General features: G+C 42.1%; 2 protein-coding genes across 2 annotated transcripts in view; both read left to right on the forward strand.

The window, feature by feature from the left end:
- Window positions 1-2,130, forward strand: part of LOC140923187 (uncharacterized) — a 42,560-nt gene extending 40,430 nt beyond the window's left edge. Inside the window, exon 7 of the mRNA XM_073373264.1 lies at window positions 613-2,130. Within this exon, the coding sequence (XP_073229365.1) occupies window positions 613-618 (6 nt within the window). The 3' untranslated portion in view covers window positions 619-2,130. The remainder of the gene's footprint in view (window positions 1-612) is intronic.
- LOC140923188 (uncharacterized) overlaps window positions 1-15,166 on the forward strand; it is a 77,552-nt gene that overhangs the window by 58,462 nt on the left and 3,924 nt on the right. The gene's annotated exons all lie outside the window — the stretch shown is intronic.

The following is a 15,166-nucleotide window of genomic DNA, read 5'->3' on the forward strand; positions in this document are numbered from 1 at the left end:
TTACAGTCGTGATAAATCAATACATACATGATACGTCTATTATTAAAATATAAGAATTGGCAGAAGGGGCTTGAAAGAGAGAGGGGGTTTAATAGCTTTCTTTCCCTAAAAGGGGGAGGTTATTATAGAGGGGGGGCTTAATAGAGGATTTTTGGTATGCAAGATTCTTTAAATCTACAATAAGTCTAATCATTGGTTGAAGTTACCAGTTTAAATGTGACCCTTTGCTCTAATAGATTTAGCGCCTGTTCGATTCACCGTATTCCGCGTCTCAAATAAAAATAACTGGAATAAACTCCCTAGAAATCACTTGTTTTGCCTTTCATTGTATTGCAATATCTAAAAAATTGCTTGAAATAGAGTATTCTGAACTATGAAAGCTTTAAATGGTTCAAATATTATGGTATGGAAGAGGTCTGTAACAAAACTTTGTGTATTCTTATTCTGGAATATGATCAATCGAGCGCACTCTTAGAAGTCAGTTGTCAAAATGATATGCCTCGCTTGTTGAAATCACTATCCTTTTCTTCTGCTAGCTTGCTAACATTGCTTTTTCTGTTTTTTTTTTTTGTTGTTGTTTTTGTTGTTGTTGTCGTTGCTGTTGTTGTATAGGTGTGAGGAAGAATGCAGTGAAGCAGTTCCTAACCATATGAAGTTGATGTCATTTTCTGATTTGTCACGATCACGAGGCGGAGCGTTTCTAGCAAGATTTGGAACTCTTTATCGCGAAAAGAAAATTATATGCTGTTAATAAATAAGTTGGAGCCTTTCGTAGACTGGAAATTACAGTGCACGCGTTTCGTAGCTTATTTTGTGACAGTTGTTTCCACATGCAACTTGTTTTATAGTCACCTGAAATATATCAGGAATCAGTAGTCAGTTTCGGCTATTTTCATTGTTATACGATATGTGACAGAAGCATTTTTGAACGTGTTAATTTAATTTAGTAAAATCCAACTAGTGGTCTATTATCAATGCTGCGTTCTGATTGGTGGAACTACTACTAGACTCTATGTTATAGCCCACTAGAAGCGAAAAGCGCGGGCTTTTTGGCGGCAAAAAAAGATTAAAGTCTAGCTTTAACTAGCTAAAATTTTTTTATTCTATTGACTCAGAGCCCATTCGGGCTCAAGGAATAATTGTTAATAGAATAGTTAATACAGTTAGTATAGTTTTTTTCATTGTTTTTTAATATAGTTTTTTTACGGTTTTATCGCATCATTGACACAACTGTATTTACTAATTGTTTTTGCAGATCGGTTGAAGTTTATTAGTGTTTAGAAAGGTCTCCAATCTTATACTGAAGTCAAATTCCCAGTTCAGTTAGTAGGTTAAATCACTAAAATGTAGTTTTACATTTACTCGTCCTTTTGATATGCGTAAGGATTGCTATTTCATAGCCGAGGCGTACTCGCGTACGTTGTTTTTACAATCTGATTTCTCTAGTCGACCCTTTAATTTTTATCTGAAAGTTTAGGTGAGGCCTTTTACTGTAACCCCTTTTCATGTCACACAGTTCATTTGTTTGTTTTCGTATAAATACAAGTACACTCAACTCTCTCGTAAGCGACCAGTCTTGGTGCACGACAAAGTGGTCGCTTACGGGAGGTGGTCGTCTACGGGAAAAATCAAGAAAAAAAACCTCAAACTGAACCGATAAACGTAATAAATAAAGTTATTATCTTACAAGTAAAAATGTGGCAAATAGAGAACTGCTAATAATGTTTAACTCGAATAGCGGTTGGAACTGATGAAACTTTGTACGTAACATTATGCATGAATGCGACAATCCACTTTTTTACCTACAGATCGCATTACAGACATCTTTTTTGTAAGTCAACTGCTATAATCTGTCAGCTAACTTAGTCAGCACTATTCAAAAATGAACTTTTGTGACATTCGAGCAACGGTTTTGTTACAATCATACGTGATCATGCCCGGTGGTGGCTTACCGGAAACAAAAATATGTCAAATTTCTGACCCAAAAAGTGGTCGCGGTCGTTTAAGAAATTTATGTAGTGGTCGCTTACGAAAGGGTTTTTGAAACAGTGTTTGACTGAGAAATACTACATAATTCAGTTTCCCCATGTTTGTTACAAAATAAAAATGAAGTTTAGAGTGCAAACAGAATTTCTGTCAATATCATATACCCCGAAGGGACAGGTAAATAACTTGCTTGTATTTCAATTGTGAGGTTTCCTAAAGCAAAAAGCTCTTAAGGTAATTCCCTTGTTTTCGGCACTGCGCATCACTCAGCACATAATGTTGCGACCTCAAAGGTGGCGTTGATTTTCACTGGTCGGCTAAAAAGAAGTAGCTATGGCTCTTTTTGTAGTCCAAATGCTTTAAATAGCAATTTTGATTATTCTACCTGGTTAAAGAGGTGTTTGTGTTGAAACTCGCCCCAGTCCTCTCGCGCAAAATGATCGTTTGAAGCCGAAATAATCCCTTTGTTGTCGTTTTGCTATGAAACGGGACAGGTGACCCCCTTTCTATTTGGGTTTTTTACTCGCTATGACCACACAAAAAATATCTATTCGGGAAGAAGAAATCTGGATAGTAGAAGATGTTTTGTTTTAGGTATGAATGACGCAAATTTCCGGATTTAGATCCACGGATGAACGAGATAATGATAAAACTGTCCATTTCTCTACAGTTTTTTCAAGATCCGGTAATTAAAGGTCTCGTAACTGAAAAAATATTACCCAGACAAATAAACGTGCTTAAAGTTTTGGAAAGATTCATAGTTTTTGGCTATAAAGTAAGAATTTTTGACGGCTGGTTTCGAACATTTCGCGTACAACAAGGAAAAAAAAGTCAGTATTATGGGTGCACAGGGCGAAAACAAGCACCTTGACTCCATCTTTTTATTACAGTTTTCCAATGCCCTATACATGGCTGACATTTGTGCCAAGTTTGAAAAAAATCATGATTGTTCATCATTTTCGTTCAAGGGAAGTTACTGCTTATTCCCAAGAGACTCGAATTGTTTGAGGTTGAATTCTAAAATATGGAAATTGGTCAATTCGTATGGAGTGGTCAAACAGAAGTTTTACCAGAAAGAGATGAGTAACTCAGCGGAATACTATTCTTAACGTTAAAGCAGAGTTGTTTTGGAAACTCTTTCGGACCTCCCACCGCGACAAAGTTTTGTGTCAGTCGTCCATCGAGTCACATTGCAAACAAGGACGTTCGCGGGTAAACTTTGGAGATGTAATGTTAAATTCGTTTCAAAGTGACGCGGCCGGTGATGCAAATAACTAGTTTGCGCTATGACAACAGCCGACGAAGAAAGTGAAGTCCAAGAAAATGTGGTAAGTACATTAAATCGAAAAATTCTGACGTGTGTAGTTTTAGTTAGCCTGCATAACAGACACTTTATGAGCCAAGCGAGGCGAACGCGGCATTTTGCGCGAAATCCCGCGTTCGCCTCGTAAGTTTCATTCGGATGGTTAAACATGTTGAGGGGAATATGAGCAGGGGAATGGAAAAATATATTGCATTGTTCTGTTATTGTTTCAGCCCCGCACCCCGCCTCTACGATCAAAGCCACCTCCAACTTTTCAGACAGTGAATAATACCGTGAGGGATTATGTAGCATATTCCCCTAAAAAGAACTGAGAAAACCGAGGAAAGGGAAAATAATTGCTGTAAATACGCTGTCTTTAAAATATGAATAAATAAGAAAACCAGCACGCGTTCCAGAATTTTTTACAGCCATAACATGCATCAGGGGCATCCAATAGATCTGTTTCTAAAAAAATATATGTTCTTCAGGTCAATTTTTGCTGGATGGGAGTTGAAAGAAGTGATATGTCCAAAGATGGAAAGTGTTGCTTGGAAAAATACAACTGTGGGTGTCTGTTGGGATTTGATGTGTAGAATATCTGGCACGAGTTTTTTTGCCAGAAACTTCCCCACCCCCTGAAGGGATAAATTCGCCTTTTGGCCACACCCATGTTTCTATGCCCCCCTCTACCAACCACTGAAGGTCTGAATTTTGTCCTGTGGACTCACCCAAACCGGCCAGAAGTGCCTGGAGATACCTCTGCTGGGAAACTTCCCAGTAAGTCAGGTTGCATGTTGTAGGTACACCTTGCTGGCTTGGAACTCTTCCATCAGTCTTGCTGGGAGTGAGTAACACATACATTTTTCCCAGCAATCTCCCGATCGAAGTGACTACACACAGAGAGAGTCAAATAAAGGTAAAGGTATTGAAGTAAAGCTGTCTCCAGCCCTTCCATTTTCACAGAGAAACGCCCTGGGAACGAGGTTAAAGCGGGGACCCCCTCTTTGAGTCTTTTATGAAGGGAAAAACCTGTTTCCACACTGGTGTTTAAGTGAAAAACATGTTTTCACATTTGGATACAACGTTTCTTTTCCTAACGAAAAATCCCAATGATCCGGATTTTTGACCTGATCGTGGATTTTAGTAAAGAAACGCTTAGTTAGAAACGTTTAGTTAGCTCGGCTAGTTAGCTTTCTTATTTAGCTGTCAGTGGAGCTTAATTAGCTCCCCAAAGTGTCTCGATATCTGGTAATTTTTTACTGTGTGGCCCTCTCAGTCACCAATCCCTTCACAACTTAGTTCTTACCGTGTGGCCCTCCCACTCACCCCTCCCTTCACAACCTAGTTCTTACTGTGTGGCCCTCTCAGTCACCCCTCCCTTCACAACTTAGTTCTTACTGTGTGGCCCTCTCAGTCACCCCTCCCTTCACAACTTAGTTCTTACTGTGTGGCCCTCCCACTCACCCCTCCCTTCACAACCTAGTTCTCACTGTGTGGCCCTCCCAGTCACCCCTCCCTTCACAACTTAGTTCTTACTGTGTGGCCCTCTCAGTCACCTCTCTCTTCACAACTTAGTTCTTACTGTGTGGCCCTCTCAGTCACCCCTCCCTTCACAACTTAGTTCTTACTGTGTGGCCCTCTCAGTCACCCCTCCCTTCACAACTTAGTTCTTACCGTGTGGCCCTCCCACTCACCCCTCCCTTCACAACCTAGTTCTTACTGTGTGGCCCTCCCAGTCACCCCTCCCTTCACAACTTAGTTCTTACTGTGTGGCCCTCTCAGTCACCCCTCCCTTCACAACTTAGTTCTTACTGTGTGGCCCTCTCAGTCACCCCTCCCTTCACAACTTAGTTCTTACTGTGTGGCCCTCCCACTCACCCCTCTCTTCACAACCTAGTTCTCACTGTGTGGCCCTCCCAGTCACCCCTCCCTTCACAACTTAGTTCTTACTGTGTGGCCCTCTCAGTCACCCCTCCCTTCACAACTTAGTTCTTACTGTGTGGCCCTCTCAGTCACCCCTCCCTTCACAACTTAGTTCTTACTGTGTGGCCCTCCCACTCACCCCTCTCTTCACAACCTAGTTCTCACTGTGTGGCCCTCCCAGTCACCCCTCCCTTCACAACTTAGTTCTTACTGTGTGGCCCTCTCAGTCACCCCTCCCTTCACAACTTAGTTCTTACTGTGTGGCCCTCTCAGTCACCCCTCCCTTCACAACTTAGTTCTTACTGTGTGGCCCTCTCAGTCACCCCTCCCTTCACAACCTAGTTCTTACTGTGTGGCCCTCTCAGTCACCCCTCCCTTCACAACTTAGTTCTTACTGTGTGGCCCTCTCAGTCACCCCTCCCTTCACAACTTAGTTCTTACTGTGTGGCCCTCCCAGTCACCCCTCCCTTCACAACTTAGTTCTTACTGTGTGGCCCTCTCAGTCACCCCTCCCTTCACAACTTAGTTCTTACTGTGTGGCCCTCTCAGTCACCCCTCCCTTCACAACTTAGTTCTTACTGTGTGGCCCTCTCAGTCACCCCTCCCTTCACAACTTAGTTCTTACTGTGTGGCCCTCTCAGTCACCCCTCCCTTCACAACTTAGTTCTTACTGTGTGGCCCTCCCACTCACCCCTCTCTTCACAACCTAGTTCTCACTGTGTGGCCCTCCCAGTCACCCCTCCCTTCACAACTTAGTTCTTACTGTGTGGCCCTCTCAGTCACCCCTCCCTTCACAACTTAGTTCTTACTGTGTGGCCCTCTCAGTCACCCCTCCCTTCACAACTTAGTTCTTACTGTGTGGCCCTCCCAGTCACCCCTCTCTTCACAACCTAGTTCTCACTGTGTGGCCCTCCCAGTCACCCCTCCCTTCACAACTTAGTTCTTACTGTGTGGCCCTCTCAGTCACCCCTCCCTTCACAACTTAGTTCTTACTGTGTGGCCCTCCCACTCACCCCTCTCTTCACAACCTAGTTCTCACTGTGTGGCCCTCCCAGTCACCCCTCCCTTCACAACTTAGTTCTTACTGTGTGGCCCTCCCACTCACCCCTCTCTTCACAACTTAGTTCTTACTGTGTGGCCCTCTCAGTCACCCCTCCCTTCACAACTTAGTTCTTACTGTGTGGCCCTCCCACTCACCCCTCTCTTCACAACCTAGTTCTCACTGTGTGGCCCTCCCAGTCACCCCTCCCTTCACAACTTAGTTCTTACTGTGTGGCCCTCTCAGTCACCCCTCCCTTCACAACTTAGTTCTTACTGTGTGGCCCTCTCAGTCACCCCTCCCTTCACAACTTAGTTCTTACTGTGTGGCCCTCTCAGTCACCCCTCCCTTCACAACTTAGTTCTTACTGTGTGGCCCTCTCAGTCACCCCTCCCTTCACAACTTAGTTCTTACTGTGTGGCCCTCTCAGTCACCCCTCCCTTCACAACTTAGTTCTTACTGTGTGGCCCTCTCAGTCACCCCTCCCTTCACAACTTAGTTCTTACTGTGTGGCCCTCTCAGTCACCCCTCCCTTCACAACTTAGTTCTTACTGTGTGGCCCTCTCAGTCACCCCTCCCTTCACAACTTAGTTCTTACTGTGTGGCCCTCTCAGTCACCCCTCCCTTCACAACTTAGTTCTTACTGTGTGGCCCTCCCAGTCACCCCTCCCTTCACAACTTAGTTCTTACTGTGAGGCCCTCCCAGTCTCCCCTCCCTTCACAACCTAGTTCTTCGTGTCGGCAACTGATATACAGTTTTGGTTTTCTAAAGGTGATGTTACACCAGACGATTTTAGCGCAACACAGCGTTGCGACATTGTTGCGACATTGTTTCGAATAGTTACAACATTGTTCCAACATTGCAACGCTGTGTTGCGCTAAAAATCGTCGTTGCGAATCATCCCGTGTAACATCACCTTAAGACAGTCAGGGGGGCTGCCACCATTTTTTTCCTTTTAAGCCCGAGTTGTAGAAGTCTTGAAAGGGCGGGGGTCGGGGGAGGGGGTGAGGACATAAAAAATCTGAACAGTACATCATTTTCAAGGGAATTACCTTAATTAATTCTTTAGAAATGGTTATTCCCAAGAGGGTCGCATTGTTTGAGGTTAAATTCTAAAATATGGAAAATTGTCAATTCGTGTGGAGTGGTCAAACAGTCGTTTTACCAGAAAGAGATGAGTAACTCAGAGGAATACTATTCTTAACGTTAAGGCAGAGTAGTTTTGGAAACTCTTTCGGACCTCCCATCCCGACAGAATTTTGTGTCAGTTGTCCAACGAGTCAAACAAGGACGTTCGCAGGTAAACGTTGGAGATGTAATGTCAAATTCGTTTAAAAGTGACGTGGTAAGATATGCGAATATCTAGTTTGCGCTTTGACAACAGCCGCCGAAGATTTAGTGAAGTCCAAGAAAATGTGGTAAGTACACTAAATCGAAAAATTCTGACTTGTGTAGTTTTAGTAGGATGGTTAAACATGTTGAGCCGGGAAATATGAGCAGGGAATGAGAAAATATATTCCATTGTTCTGTTATTGTTATCAGCTACTAATTGTTTCATCCCCGCACCTCGCCCCTATTACAATCAAAGCCGCCACCAACTTTTCAGACAGTGAATAATACTGTGAGGGATTATATAATATATTCCGCTAAAAAGAACTGAGAAAACCGAACAAATGGAAAACAATTGCTGTAAATACACTGTCTTTAAAATATGAATAAATAAGAAAACCAGAACGTGTTCCAGAATTTTTTCACACCCATAAAATACATCTCTGAGCATGCTCAGCACTTTTGGGCCTTTTAACGAAACAGGAGCCCGTAACCCGGAGAGAGCAACTCCCATATTAGGCCTATGTCACGGCGTTTTTACGGACCAGTTTATTTTTAAACACATTTTAGGGCACTTTTTCCCGCGCACACAGAATCTCCACCATGACTACTAGCGCATTCGAAGTATAAGATATCAAAAAGGAAAAAAAACGTTATTAAAAGGCAAAAAATATCATTTCATATCATATCTAAAACTAAACTGGTCCAAGAAAACGCCGTCAGACACGAGCTCATGGAAGTTGCTCGGTCCGGGTTATGGGCTCCTGACCGAAACTGACAGTTGTCCCGCTACCTTTTCATATACCGTAAAATTCCGAAAATAAGCCCCGGGGCCTATATTTTTCAAAGGCCCCTTTTGAGGGGCTTATTTTTGGAGGGGCTTATATTCGGAGGGGCTTATCTACGGAGGGAAATTTGCGTTTCAATATCGATTGGGCTAGCCTTATAGTTAGAAGGAAATGTACCGTTTTTGCTTGTTTTACTTTGCGTTTGAGGGCGATTTCAAAGTACTAGCCCCCGGGGGCTTATATTTGGAGGGGCGATTTAACGGAGGGTTTTTTGTGTTATGAGTTTGGGGGGCTTATATTTGGAGGGGCTTATACATGCAGGGGCTTATTTTCGGAATTTTACGGTACTTCAACTGGTGAAATCCCTTTTCTTTCATACTGACCTGAAGCCTGAAAAAGATACCCCTTTCGGGCGGAGTCTTCCTGTGTAGGCCATTATAGAAACTTGAAAGTACACCCGTGTGGCATTTCATTCTCCGAAAAGAAACCTCGATGTTTACACCACCAAAATGATATTCAATTATTGAAGATATACCGACTCTAAATTCAACTTCATTTTCTATCACCTGAAAAGAGAGTTTTTAGAAGTGTTAAGGGTAGGGGTAATCATTGAATGAAAGGAAGCGTGTGGCATATAGTATAGCTATATACTGATTCTGCACAACCACTGATATGATAATGAGCGGGGAAATGTGTCAAACCTGAAGTTACCCCGACTGAAGCACTGCTGTCAATTCCGTGTATCCTGGACACCTTTTGTGTCTGTTATAGAGAAGTGACTACCTATATAGAAAGTCAAAGAAAGGTACTGAAGCAAAGCATTTCCCGCCCCTCCCATTTTCTCAGGAAAACGCCCTGGGAACGAGGTTAAAGCGGGGACCCCCACTTTGGTCCTCTTTGAGTGCGTTGTGGGCAGGTGGCCGTTAAGAGACTGGGAACTATACTGCCGCCACACCACAGAAAACTTCAAATCTAAGAGCCGGAACAAAGACATCCGAGAGGGGTAGAGGTTGGGGCGTAAATTCTTCAACAGAAAGAAAACATTGGACCGTGATTTTACCAGCATTGTAGGAGATGTTCGTAAGATGTTTCACAGACTCTTGGCACTGCAGCCAGCACAAAAACCAGATTTTTTGTTTCTCCTTACGCTGAACGTTAAAAATACGGTGCATTTGGGTGATGGCGACATTTGATTACAACTAGTGGAATCCTTCACTAATTTGAGGTTACATTTACCCGAGGAATTGTTCCCAGTGGAGCCAGCGCGCGGTACTAGCTACCAAACAATACTTTAAAGCAGCATAAAGCTTTTAAGTGTAACGCTAGAACCCATCCCAGTCACACATCTTCATCTCTGATTGTTTAAGATATCGATATTAAGGCTCTCTGTTTGGGGAAAGAGTGATTCGAAAAAATCACGAGGTTTTTTTTTACCCTTTCCCCAAACAGAGAGCCAGTTCACAGACTAACAAAAGGGGCAAGGGATTGGGGGCAAGGGGGGAAGGGAGGGGAGAGTTATTTGATTCCATGGGCTTAGTAGAGGATTAAAACTGGTAAACTGCCTTAATCTCATGTAATGCGGAAATCTGTAGTACCTTGATAAAATTATAGCGGATGTAGAAAATGGAGAGGAGTTGAGAGAAAACTATCTTTCGTAATACTACCACTGAAATTTGTCACCAATCAGATTGTCAAGAAATTTCCAGGGGTAGGGATGATATGACAGCACATCTGCGTCAATAAAGATTCTATTTTATTTCAAATCACACACAAAATGCGAGCCTTGTTTAGAAATGTCACACAGGAGGCATATCCGGTAGTGTAAGGAGAAAAACAGGAAGTTTAAGACCAACTTCCTCACTGGAAGATTGCATTAGTCTACAGAATTTGTTATAAGAGCTTTACTTTGCGAGCCTTTTGTTATCACGTTCGGAGAAATATTAATAACTGTATATTACATCATATGTTTCATTAGTTTTCAATTTTTTTCTGGTTGGCTGTATTTTGGGAGCTATTTCCGGAAGCACTTACGTCACTTGTAAACGTAATTTGATCAAAGCGAAACTGAAAGCTGTGAATTACAAAGGGAAAAAAATCCCTTAGGTTCAACTTTTTCGAGCTTGGTAGAAGGTTGCGGCTTGGTAAGTTTTGTACAAGTCCTGTTATTTTCTTAAGGGAAGTGCAATTTACTTTTAACTTAATTTTGTCTTACAAAATATAATTTCCTTGCAGTCCCTTTCGTCGTGACGAATCAAGCGAACCGATCAAGGCTACTTGAGAACTGGGAAGGTAGGCATTGCAAGCATTAGCTGAAGTTACACTAGAAACTCCAAGGTTCCTTTACCTTAGAAATGCATTTGGTTCTTAATCTCCAGGGTTAAACTTTTGTCAAAGTATGTTAGTCCGTGTTGTCTATGATCTTTCAGATCGGAGAGGACTTTTTCCGAGATATTACCCATCATGTAAGATTTCCTCTCGGCCTTTCACTGATTTATTACGCATACATGGTTATCATCCCGCTCTGTACACAGCTGAACCTCATTAAGTGGCCACCTATTAAGTGGTCATCCTCCATTAAGCGACCAGTAATCAATGCCCGAAAATAATTGCAGAAAAGAATGGGAAATTAAACCTCTATTGAGCGGCCACCTCTATTAACAATCGCGATCACCTTTATATGCTGCCGTTCCAACAAGGGTTTTTCTAGTTCTCACACCTCTATTGAGCGGCCATAACAGACTAAGGTTGGCTATATTTTAAGAATGCATGATGAAGGAAAATAGTTTGAGATAGAAGAAGACGTCCTTCCCGTATACGCCACTATAGCGAGCCTGACCCCACCGGGGCTTTTCATTATCTGAATGAAAACCTTCACGTTTATAATACAAATAACATTCAATTTTTTTAAAGATGTACCGAGTGAAAAAAAAAAACGGTGTATTTGGGAAATGGCGACATTTGATTACAACTAGTGGAATCATTTAGTAATTTGGGGTTACATTTATTTGAGAAACTGCTCCCAGTGAAGCCAGCGCGCGATACTGGCTACCAAACAATACTTTAAAGCAGCATAAAGATTCAGCGTAACGCTAGAACCCATCCCCGTCACACATCTTCTTCTCTGGTTTTGATCAAACAGAACCATCAATGAGTTCCCACCCGGAGGGAGAAACACCTCGAGCTGTTTAATTAGTAATGAGCACGGAATGCAAGAAGTTGTCTAATCTGCGTAGCACGCGTCAAAAGGGGTAAGGGATGGGACGGGGGGAGGTGTCGTCACGCAACGCTTCCCCCCACTTGAGGAGGGTTGCGTGACGACACTAAAAACGGCTGTGTAGCTGTCGAACATATCCGGCAATCTTCGGAGAAAAACAGGAAGTATCAGACCAACTTCCTGAGTGGAAGAATCCATCAGTCTACAGCATCTGTTAAGATGTTTTGTGAGCTTTTTGGAGTGTTTTTTCGTTCAGAGAAAAATCAATAACTGTATATTAGATTTAATGTCACCCTTCATATCCTTTATATTAAAAAATATTAGTTTCAAATTTTCCTGGATGGCTGCATTTTGGTGAGAGCTATTTCTGGAAGAACTTACGTTACTTTTGTTAAGTAATTTGATGAAAATGAAACTGAAAGCTAAAGGAAGGGCAAAATCCCTTAGGTTCAACTTTTTCGTGGTAGAAGGGTTGATTGCTGCTCTAGGTAGGTTTTGTACAAGCCCTGTTATTTTGTCAAGGAAAATGCAGTTGACTTTTATTCTTAAACTTGTCTTACAAAATATCATTTCCTCGTATAGACCCTTTCGTCGTGAGAAATCCAGCTAACTATCAAGACTACTTGGAAATTTCTAACTAAGGTAGGCATTGCATTAGCTGAAGTTACACTAGAACTTCAAGGTTCCTTTTAATACCTTAGAAATACATTTGTTTTTTTAAATTTCCAGGGTTAAACGTCTGTCAAAATATGTCTCTTTTTAATAAGGCCGTGCTGTCTATGATCGTTCAGATCACAGAGGACTTTTACAGCGATAGTACCCATCATGTAGGATTTCCTCTCCGCCCTTTCACTGACTTATTATGCATACATGCTTATCATCCAACTAAGCGGCCATCCTCCATTAAGCGGCCAGTAATCAATGCCTTGAAATAATTGTAGTAAAGAATAAGGAATTAAACCTCTATTCAGCGGCCACCTCTATTAAGCGATCGCGGCCACCTTTTTGCTGTTTCAACGAGAGTTTTCCCATTAAGCGGCCATAAAAAATCAAGCTCCTACCAGAAGAAGGTTGGCTTTATTTTAAGAGCCATGATGAAGGAAAATAGTCCGAGATAAAAGAGGACGGCCTCCCCGTATACTCTATTATAGGGAGTACCCCACCAGGGGATTTTCGAAGCCCTCAAGTTTCTTCTATAAATGACATTCAGTTATTAAAGATGTACCGAGTGAGCAGCAAATCCCTGGAAGAACAAAAACATCCCAGACTGGAGGGGGTGCCAATTTTATTATTCTTTAACCGAGAGAAAACACGGGAATCGTGATTTTCCTGACTCTTAGGCTGACTTGCTTCCTCCTAACGCTAATCGCTAAAAATACGGTGCATTTGGGTGATGGTGACATTTGATTACAACTAGTGGTATCCTTCAGTAATTTGGGGCTACGTTTATCTGAGGAACTGCTTACAGTGGAGCCAGCGCGCGCTACTGGCTACCAAACAATACTTCAAAGCAACATAACGCTAGAACCCTTCCCGTTCGCGTCACACATCGTCTTCATCGGTTTTGATCAAACAGAACCATCAATGAGTTCCCAGCCTGGGGGGAGAAAAACCCCGAGCTGTTTACTTGCTGATGAGCACGGAAAGTGAAAATTTGTCTGACCTGCATAGCAGGCGTCAGCAGGGGTCAGGGATTGGAAGCGGGGAGGGGTGGGGAATTTGATACCAGGGGATTAGTAGACGATTGAAACAAACTGTCTCAATCTCACTTAATGCGGAAATCATAACACATTGATAAAATTAAAGCGGACATAGAAAATTGGAAGGAGTTTGAAGGAAAACTATCTTTCGTACAGAACATTACGACTGAAATTTGTCACCAGTCCGGTTGTGAAGCAAGTTCCAGGGGTAGGGCGTATGACAGCACAACTGCGACAATTGAAATTCCAGTTTTTTTTTTTTACTTCAAATCAGACACAAAGTGTATTTAATCCTCCTCAGAAGATTAGAAGGTGACTCATCAGACCAACTTCCTCAGTGGAAGAATCCATCACTCTACAGCATGTGTTATAAGATCTTTTGTGAGACAAATATATAAATGTGTGTTAGATTTAATGTCACCCCTTATATGCTTTATAATTAGTTCTCAAATTTTCCTGGACGGCCTCCTTTTGGAGGGTAGCTATTTCCCGGGAGGGGGAGGGGTACTTGGGTTAATTTTTGCTGGGTATGTACCGCTGGCCTCTCAGATCCTCTACCCCATTATAGTCTATTCTGTGGCCAATTATAGACCCCATCTTAGTCACTTTTGGGCAAATGTACATGTGTAATTTTCGTGATCCGAACTTAGTCACTTTCTATTTTTATAAATTGACCCATTTTTTTAGATTGTATGAAGAACACTTTACTTTTCATCTACAAGTACAAACATTCTGGTACGTTTGCTAATAGTAAATATGAAGAACTGTCTTACCCCCAAAAATCCTAAAATGTGCGACCCCATTCTAGTAACTCCATTGAAAATGCGACCCCATTCTAGTCAATCCAGTCGTAAAAATGCGACCCCATCCAGCGGTACATCCCATTAGCCTCTTAAGAAAGTAACCCCCACCCCACTCCCGGGAGCTATTTCTGGAAGCACTTACGTCACTTTTGTTGAAGTAATTTGATCAAAAGTGAAACTAAAAGCTAAAGAAGCGGCCACCTCTATTAAGTGATCGCGGCCACCTTTTTGCCGTTCCAACAAGAATTTTTCCATTAGTGTCACCCCTATTAAGCGGTCAACAAGCACTTGACAGACAAAGTTTGCTTTATTTTAAGAATATGGAAAACAGTCCGATATAAAAGGTGACGACCGATTGTGGACCAGTAATGCCGCCCCTGTCGCGTGTTTGTTTTAAAATAAAGTGGTGTTTCTCGGCTAAAGATTATGATAATTTCTGACATGGTTAATGACAAACCTCTATTGAGCGGCCAACCTCCATTAACCCACTTGCTGGTGCCCCGAGGGTGGCCGCTTAATGGAGGTTCAACTGTCCGTACTCATAGTTATTTTTCAAAATCATTTGTGTTAAATTACTAGGTCAACAAGCTGCATACAGAAATCTTTCTAAGCCAGCTCATCCTCGGACGGGTGTATTTAAAAAGAACTTGCAATCTTCTTAAGTGACGTGACACAAAGAAACTCAAAGAAGTCAAGATAGCAGAGCTATACTAAGGAAAACAGGAGGTAATACAAAAAAGGAGAAAGGGAAAAACTCCCCAGGCTTTTACACCGAGTTATACTTAAGCTGGAACCGAGCGGGGCCAGGGGTCAGGGGGATCTTCCCTATTTTATATCAACCATTATGAATTTCTGAAAATCCACAAGCTTAAAATAACAGTTGATTTCTCAGTGTTTTAGTGGTAAAGAAATAGGTTTTCTTTTCAGTTGCTAAACACTTGTATTCCGCTACCCAGGGATGTTAACCCTTAGAAATAAGTTTACTTTCCGAAATTTGAGTTTTCTGAAATGTTCCTGTTTGTAGTTTGTTGGCAACAGCTTTAGTATTTTCAGTAGAAGGTAGATGAATGTACAATGAGT

Source organism: Porites lutea, chromosome 13, assembly GCF_958299795.1.
Source record: "Porites lutea chromosome 13, jaPorLute2.1, whole genome shotgun sequence".
Taxonomy (NCBI): domain Eukaryota; kingdom Metazoa; phylum Cnidaria; class Anthozoa; order Scleractinia; family Poritidae; genus Porites; species Porites lutea.